Below are 8,839 nucleotides of genomic sequence, written 5' to 3' on the forward strand. Positions count from 1 at the left end.
CGAGATTCACTCCACTATACAGCCTTTGCTCTGGACTCCTGTCATGACAAAAATACCTAATTACATATCCCTTTTAAACAGTTTTCTTCCTCATCTGATTCAATGCAGTGTACATTATTGAACCCATTTTTCTCCATCTCCCCCAACCCTGATGTCAGTCCTGTTTTACAACAGTGGCACCATGCAGTATTTGTCCTTTTGTGACTGCACTCAGCATAATGTCCTCCAGAGTCACCCATTTTGAATAACATTGCAAGAGTTCCTTGTTTTTCAATGTAGCGTAGTATTCCATTGTGTGAATATACCACAGCTTCTCTAACCATTCATTTGTTGATGGGCACTCAGGTTGTTTCCAGCTCCTTGCTATTGTGAACAAAGCCACGATAAACATGGATTTATCTATGTTAATATGTTAATATGTTTTCTAATGGATGTTAATATTCACTCCTTTTGTAGCAATTGGGGCACTGAAGATGATGCCACCCAGAGTTACCATAATGGGAATTCAGACCCCCGAGGATTTGGTATGTTTGTCTACTATGTGATATATCTGTGTGCACCCATCCAAGATAGTAATAAACCTATTATAACTGTGATTTTTATTTTCAACAACTAATATTTCCAGAAGACTTTAGAATTTAAAGAAAAACTTATTTTGGTTGTTAAGTGCCATTGAGTCAACTATATAACTCATAGTGATCCTATGAATAATGGGTCTGAACCGTGCTCTAATCTGTGCCATTGTGACCATCTCTGACATACTTGAGCCACCTTTATAATCACTGTGTCAGTCCATCTCGTTGACTGTCTTTCCCTCTTTTGCTGACCTTCCCCCTTTCTAAGCACAGTGTTCTTTTTCAAGGACTGGGTCAGTGGTAATCCTGAATTCTATTACTATGTTTCTACTTTTCAGTAAATATTATGAATTACTATATAGCCAACTGCAAGTCTCTTAAATATGTATAATGATTTTTCTTTTTTGATGTGGGTTTTTCTTATTAATAGGTTGAGCTATATGGGCACCAATTACTTAAAATTGCTTCTAATTCATAACAACTAATTAATTAGTTCTACTCAGCCAATTTGATTTTGTTCTTTTATATAGTATAGACTTTGAACTCAATGGATACAATCTGTTTCCAGATACATTTTATTTCTTAAATAAACAAGTTTTGGAAGCCATGCACAGCCTTTGGTATATACTGTCTTGAAACTCTTCCTTTTCCTTCTTATCATCAAAGGTCACATTGGAATTGCCGTTCCTGATGTTTACAGTGCTTGTAAAAGATTTGAAGACCTGGGAGTCAAATTTGTGAAGAAACCTGATGATGGTGAGACCTCTTTTTAGTTAAATAAATCCAAGCACCCATAGAGGGCACCATTGTAGTGAAAATCCTTTTGAAGGGCCAGTATACCGAAGTTTACAACATAGTTGTGTTCCAACAGCCATACTTATGACTATCTAGTTTTTGTCCATCTTGTCATTAGTAATATGTACTGCAGATGATGTTGTAGAAAATTATTTTCTATGTTATCATTCTTAGATGTCCACTCACAGTCATTCAAAGTTACAGTATCTGAAGATGCTTTTAGAAACAAGCAATGTACTTCATACCAATTTAGCTAAAAAGGAAACTGTTATTACAACATCTGGTTTTCTTGGGGAACTTAGGATGGAAAGTAGAGTAGCCTCTCAAAGGACTGGAAGCAAGATCTTGAGAGCCCTTTAAAACCACTGGCGCCACCACATTCTTTTGACCCCTCTTTGTTTCATTGCCTATCATCTTTCACTGTTTGATTATGTGTTTGATCACTCCAACAGAGGTACTTGAAAGTCTATTTTATCTGGTATTAATATACTCATTCCGGCTCTCTTTAGTTAATAATCACCTGCTATCTCTTTCTCATACTTTTGCAACGCTTACATGTCTCTTCCCTCTATGTTGTTGTGTTTAAAATAGCTTACATCTACTGTGAGTCTGGTTGTTCTTGTTTTTTTATTCGTTGCATATTTAGTTTTGTTTTAGAAACTTTTTGTATTTGTTATTGTTTATACTTACTTACCTTCTTCCTAGGAAATTTCCTCAAACTGACATACTAGTTTTTCTTATCTAATACTAGCATCCACTTCCTAAATAACATGCCTCCGGAAACTCTGAACTTTGATAAATGTCCATAGTTGTAGAAGGGCTTCAGGCCTTTTGTTCATAGGGTCACTATGAGTCATGCTCGACTCGAAGGCAATTAACAACAGCAATAATACTTCTTCAGTACATCTAGATTTCTTGCGTTGTTATTAAAATTATTTTACTTAAATCTCTTTCTGCCATTATAATTTATTATTTTCATTTCCTACTTTTTTATCCTTTTTTAAATTAAAATATTTAATATCCACATCTCTCTAATTAGATAAGAACTTATTCTCTTCCATATCCATTTATTATTTTTATTCAGACTACGCTATTACTGATTTATTGTTTATTCTTTTCCTTGGCTTTGAGTTTTTCTGTTGTTAACAACCATATAGAAGTATTTGAGCACTATATATATATATATGTACACATTTTTGTATTGAATTATTCTTTTTATTAATTGTCCCAGTGCAGAATGTTTTCAAGGGTTTATATAGCAAAAAGTTTGCAGATTTATAAACTGAGATTATTTTTATCATATTTTCATATGTGAATGACAGTTTGATTGGATGTAAAATCCTCATCTTATTTTCCTTCAATCTTAAAAACACAACTCTATTGTCTTTTTGCATCTGGTATCACTGTTGAAAAATCTGCTGTCTGTTTTAGTTTTGTATTCACACATTCAGTTTGTTCTGGAAGATTTTGTATTTGTTACTGTTTGTACTTAACTTTCTTCCTAGGACATTTTTCTCAAACTGACATACTGCTTAGCTAATTTTTTTCGAATTACCATTTCTATATTTATCTATTGTGTGTTAAGTTGCACTGCCAATCCAAAGGCATGTGATTCAAACCCACTAGGTGTTCAGGGAGAGAAACATGGACAAGGTTCTCCTGTGTGATTTACAACTTCTGAAAACTTGCTGGAGAGCCAGCTATGAAGGGTTTCCAACTCAACAGCACAAAGGAACATCAGCCCAGAGCATTATCAACTGTTATTTACATCCCAAATTTTTGTTGATTTCTTTAATGATCCTTTTTCTTATTTCATATTGCTCATAACTTCTGCATGTTTTAATATCTTGGTTCATTTGTTCTTACATTTCTCTTATTCAGATCTGTAACCTATGCTTTATTTTATTTTAATCTTTTTTCCCCTCAAATTCTTTGAACCTCTGAACTAGTTTTTCCTGGGACTATTGGATATTCCAGTCCATCAAGCTGCCCAGTTCTTAATAGACCTAATGATATCTGAAAGACAAGCTCTGAAAGACTGGATGAATCCAAGGTGGAGATCTTGAGACTCCTTAAAATTCACTCTAAGCACCTAATACTCTGCTAAACAACTCATTAGGTCAGCTCTTCTTCCTTTATCCCTCAGAAGCAAGCACTATGAGCAGGAGGCACTCCTTAAATTGTAATCCTTAACTTTGAATGTATGGCATAGGACATTTGCAGAGAGCTATTGCTTCTCATCTTTTTTTTTAGTTCCTCAAGCACAACGTGTATGTGCTGCCATTATTAATTCATGAGAACAACTAAACCATTAGTTTGAGCTACTTACACTGAAACAACTTTCAATTTTCAGTGTATATTTGGCTAACCAACAATAAGCCCCTTAAAGTCTTTTGTCTGAGGTTAACTGTAGCACACCTATAGGTGCAGAGGCAGATGCTGATACCAGAACACTTGAGTGAGTTTTTATTCTCCCACAGCCATGAAAAACAGTATTTTGTCCAGACCACAACTACCATGTAGACTGGGCAAACTCATCACAAAGCCTCTAGAGTTTGTCGTCCTGCTACCATCATTATCCATCCTTGTTTTCAGGGATTGATTTGGAGGGCAAACTAATTTAATATTATGTTTTCAAAACAAATTTCTGATGTCTCATTTTTGAAATTGATGCAAACAACTCTGATCTAGAAGCATCTCAGTCCCACTTAAGAATTCTTGAGTTAAAGAATGTGATTGGGAGAGGTGAAGTTTACATAGGAGAGTCTTTAAGGGGTTTATATGATCCAAGTGTCTGGATGTGTTGTCTGTGTCAATAAACTGTGTCACTCTGTATCCCTGAGCACCTCCTTGTTCTCTTTTCCTTCTTAAAATGAGACAATGTCTGTGACTACTGAAATGTCACCCTGAAGGTGAGGTAATTACCTGCCATCTTAAAGATACAAGCAATCCCAAAATTTACTTTCAAGATGGTTTGCAGCTGTGAGTGGAAGATAAAATTGTAGTCAATCAGTAAAATACACATTTGGCTAAAACTGACAGTAGATATTTTTTTTAATTAAAACTATAGACAGAACAATCTACTTCATTAAAATATAATGCAAATTTGAATTCATAAAGGATATATTTGAAAATGTTAAGGTTTGGAGTTTTTTCTTTTTCAAGTTTTGTAATAAGAAACTATTTCATTTTACAGGTAAAATGAAAGGCCTGGCATTTATTCAAGATCCTGATGGCTACTGGATTGAAATTTTGAATCCTAACGGAATGATAACTATTATCAATTCTTGAGAATACTGCTCTGAGATTTCAACAAAGATAGAGAGGGTTTAGGTAGGAAAATAATGTGATTCAAGATATTCAAACTAGAAAAGCATCTAAGACTGATAGATCATTGTCCCAATTTAAATTATCCTTAAGTTCACTTCTCTTTCCTGTTGTTTTCTACTTCTTTATTTTCTGCCATTGTTCCGTTATTTTGGTGTTTAAGTATTGCTTTAACTTATGTCCTTGAATATAGTTGTATAACTTTACATTTCTAGGAAATAATTAGAACAGTTCCCTTTAGAGCCTGTATTTGCCTTCTTTTATTACTAAATATGACTTCTCTTTAAGGCTTTCTTTGAAAATTCTCCCTTAAAAAAAAAGAGAGACAGAAAAGAAACCATTTAGCTGTTTTTGTTGTGCCATCTTTTGGGGTTTCAATTCCTCAGAAATAACTTTTCACAATGGCAAGTAAGAAACACTGAACAAAAATGAAACTTTGTATGTACTTCAAACAGTATAAAATGTTTATTTTACAAAAGAGAAGATGCTCCTGGGAGTAGTTCAGAATTACGCTGACAAAGATGCTCATAGAAGATTAATTTATTTCATTATAAAATATTCTCAAAGTTCAAGGACTAACCTCATTTATTTATGGTGGGGAATGGATAGAAATAATATTAGCTCAGTATCCAGACAGTAGACTAGGCCATACATACTGTATCTCATTTATAATCCTCATAACTATCCTATGAAATAGAATGTAGGCTAAGCATGTAAAATAATGTACTGAAAACAATGTAAATAGATTCACGTATCTAAAATACCATCATTATTTTTAGTATTTAGATTGTATCTTAAAACTTAGTACCTCACAACACCTCTTTCACAAGTCTCTGTACAAACTTTTGTTAGATTTGAACAGTGCCCTCCCAGCGGTCAGGTCTGAGGACCACCTGGAAGGAAAAGGCAGTGGAGGAAGTCTGTAGCACTGACTGTTCTGGGACACCCCAGTTATTCTTGTAGAAGTGGTGCTTCTGTAATTTGTGAAGAATTACCACTCCATGCTGCCATTACTTATGACTTATGCATTATGTTCAGTGGCAACTTAGTTATCAAAACTCAGCTTGAAAAAAAACCCCTCAGCTTGGTGGATTTCTTTGTCACAACTGAGATTTGATTGATTTTAAACATCAAAATGATTATGAAAATGTCTTGTAGTTCTAAGAACTAAAGCATCTATTTTATGGTTTTACTATGCTTAGATTTCTCCCCCCACCCCAAACTCTAGTGGAGGAGCATTGGGTAGACCATGTCAGTTGTGCTTGCACTGTTAAAAGTATTGTATCCTTTTGGGATGGAATGGGTTTATGTGAGCAATTCAAACAAATAGTAATGCTTACGGATTTAAATAAAACATACTTTTAAATGATTAATTTTCAGCTTCTTTCTTTTCTTTTTTTTTTAAAAAGCAACTGCCCTCAAGGAACACTGCAAGGATTTGAAAGGGCTTATGGACTCATTTTCAACTGGCAATAATTATAATCTATATAACCTATAGGGTCTTTTGGAGTTACCTATGACTTGATGGCACTTAGCAACAACAACATAGAGAGAGCTCTGTTGGCCTACTGGATAGAAAGTTACGCTACCAAGCCAAAGGTGGGTGAAACCCGATGAACTTGGAGAAATGATTGAAATTATACAAGTGTTCAGGTCTTTTTGTTAATAGGATCACTATTAGTCATCTATGACTTGACAGAGCTTAACAATATAACCTATAAACCTATATCCATAACGTATATGAATATTTCAAAAGGTATCTTAGGAAGACAAAGTAAAATATTACAGTGAAATGTGTAAGGAGATGGAGTCAGAAAATCAAAAGGGCCGAACTTGCTAAACATTTCTTAAGCTCAAGTAACTGAAGAACAAATTCACACCTCAAGTTGCTATAATCAAGGATGCTTTAGGCAGAATATTAAATGATCCAGGAAGTATTAAAAGAAGATGGAATATACTGAGTCACTGTATCAAAGGAATTGGCAGATACAGAAGAATTTCACAAAACAACATATGATCAAGAACCTATGGTGATTAAGGAAGAAGTTCAAGCTGCTTTGAAGGAAATAGTAAAAAGGCCCCAGGAATAGATGGTATACCACCTGACATATTTCAGCTAACAGATGCTGCCCTGGATGTGCTCACCAAGTTGTGCCAAAAAATCTGGAGAACAACCACTTGGCCAACTGACTGGAAGAGATCTATATTTGTTCCCATTCCAAAGAAGGGTAACCCAACAGTGTGGAAATTATAGAACAGTATCATTGTATTCACATGCAAGCAAGATTCTGCTGAAGATTATTCAAAAATGACTGGAACAACACATCAGCAGAGAACTGCCAGAAGTCCAGGCTGGGTTTAGAAGGGGTCGTGGTACTAGGGATATTCTAGCTGATGTTAGATGATCTTGACTGAAAGCAGGGAATACCAGAGGAATGTATATCTGTGTTTCATTGATTATGCAAAGACACTTGACTGTGTGGATCATAACAAACTGTGGCTAACTCGGAAGAATGGGAATCCCAGAACACTTGATCACGCTAAGGAGAAACCTATACTTGGACCAAGAGGCAGTCGTCACAACAGAGCAAGGAAACACTGCATGGTTCAAAATTGGGAAGGGTGTACATCAGAGATGTATCCTATTTTCATACCGTTTCAACCTATATTCAGAACAGATTACCCGGGAGGCTGGACTCTACGAGGAGATGTGTGGCATCAGGATTGATAGAAGATTCATCAACAATCTGTGTTATACAAATGACACAATCCTGCTTGCTGAAACTGAGGAGGACCTGAAGGGCTTGCTGCAGAGTGTCAAGGACTGCAGCCTCCAATATGGATTGAGGCTCAATGTCAAGAACACAAAGATTCTCAGCACTGGACCAACTGGTAGCATCAGGATGGATGGTGAAGAGATTGAGATTGTACACAGCTTTAGTTTGCTTGGCTCCATAATCAACACTCTTGGCACCAGCAGCCAAGAAATCAAAAGGCATATTGCAGTGGAAAAGTCTGCTCTTAGGGATCTCTCCAAAGTACTGAAGAGCAATGGTGTCACTCTGGAGACTAAGGTGCGTCTGATACAGGCCATGGTCTTTGCAGTTAGTTGTTATGCATCAGAGAGTTGGACAATGACTAGGGAGGATAGAACGAGAATTGATGCCTTTGAGCTGTAGTGCTGGAGAAGAGTATTGAATGTACCATGACTGCTAAGAAAACAGGTTCATCCTGGAGAGGGTTAAGCCAGGCTGCACCTTGGAGGCAAGGATCCTGAGGCTTCGTCTGACATACTTTGGACGTGTTGTAAGGAGGGGCCGGTCCTTGGAGAGGGACATCATGCTTGGTAAGTTGAAGGGTCAGCGCAGGAGGGGAAGACCCTCTATGAGGTGCATTGATTCAGTGATTGGGGTAATCAGGGTGGGTGTGTTGGAGACAGATTGGTACAGGACAGCTGGGTTTAGGGCTGTTGTACATAGGGTTGCTATGAGTCACAAGTGACTTGACGGCACATAACAACATATGAATATGGTAAAAGTAAGGAGAAGAGAAGATATTAAGGGGGAAAAGGGCCAAATTGGAAAAGGTGAACCATAGGAATGATGGGGACTAATTTTCACATACTGCACTACTGGCCTGATGAAACCCAAAGGCAGGGGATTCAAATCTACCAGCCACTTTGCAAGAGAAAGACAGGCAGTCTCGTCCTGTGTAAATTAAAGCCCCTGAAAACCCACTGGAGGGGCATCCATGCATCAGTTCCAACTTGAAAGCAGTGACAGAATTTCACATGTTGAGTATTAGGATTATCAAGTGGAGAGAGTTATTAGATTTTGTTTAACTCATTTCCAAGGAAAGAACTCTTTGTACTTGCTTAATAAAATTTGCCAAAATACTGAAAATCAAGTCCATTGAGTTGACTTGACATTGACTCATGGCATCCATAGGATGCAGCCCCATTGGGATTTCTCAACTGTTAATCTTTACAGACTGTAATCAGTGCCCATGGAACAACAATGAAGAAATCAAATAATGTATTGTTTTGGGCAAATCTATTGCAAAAGATGCAAAATCTTTGCAAAAGCAAAGATGTCTTTTTGAAGACTAAGGTGTGCCTGACCCAAGGCATGATAGTGTCACTT

General features: G+C 36.5%; 1 protein-coding gene across 1 annotated transcript in view; it reads left to right on the forward strand.

Annotated features, from left to right (window-relative positions):
• GLO1 (glyoxalase I) overlaps nucleotides 1-4,661 on the forward strand; it is a 26,488-nt gene extending 21,827 nt beyond the window's left edge. The window contains exons 4-6 of the mRNA XM_006882163.1: nucleotides 457-524; nucleotides 1,242-1,331; nucleotides 4,567-4,661. Coding sequence (XP_006882225.1) covers nucleotides 457-524; nucleotides 1,242-1,331; nucleotides 4,567-4,661 — 253 coding nt within the window. The remainder of the gene's footprint in view (nucleotides 1-456; nucleotides 525-1,241; nucleotides 1,332-4,566) is intronic.
• The last annotated feature ends 4,178 nt before the right edge of the window (nucleotides 4,662-8,839 follow it).

This window comes from Elephantulus edwardii, unplaced genomic scaffold (genome assembly GCF_000299155.1).
Source record: "Elephantulus edwardii isolate Elephantulus edwardi_28Jun2011 unplaced genomic scaffold, EleEdw1.0 scaffold00017, whole genome shotgun sequence".
Classification (NCBI taxonomy): domain Eukaryota; kingdom Metazoa; phylum Chordata; class Mammalia; order Macroscelidea; family Macroscelididae; genus Elephantulus; species Elephantulus edwardii.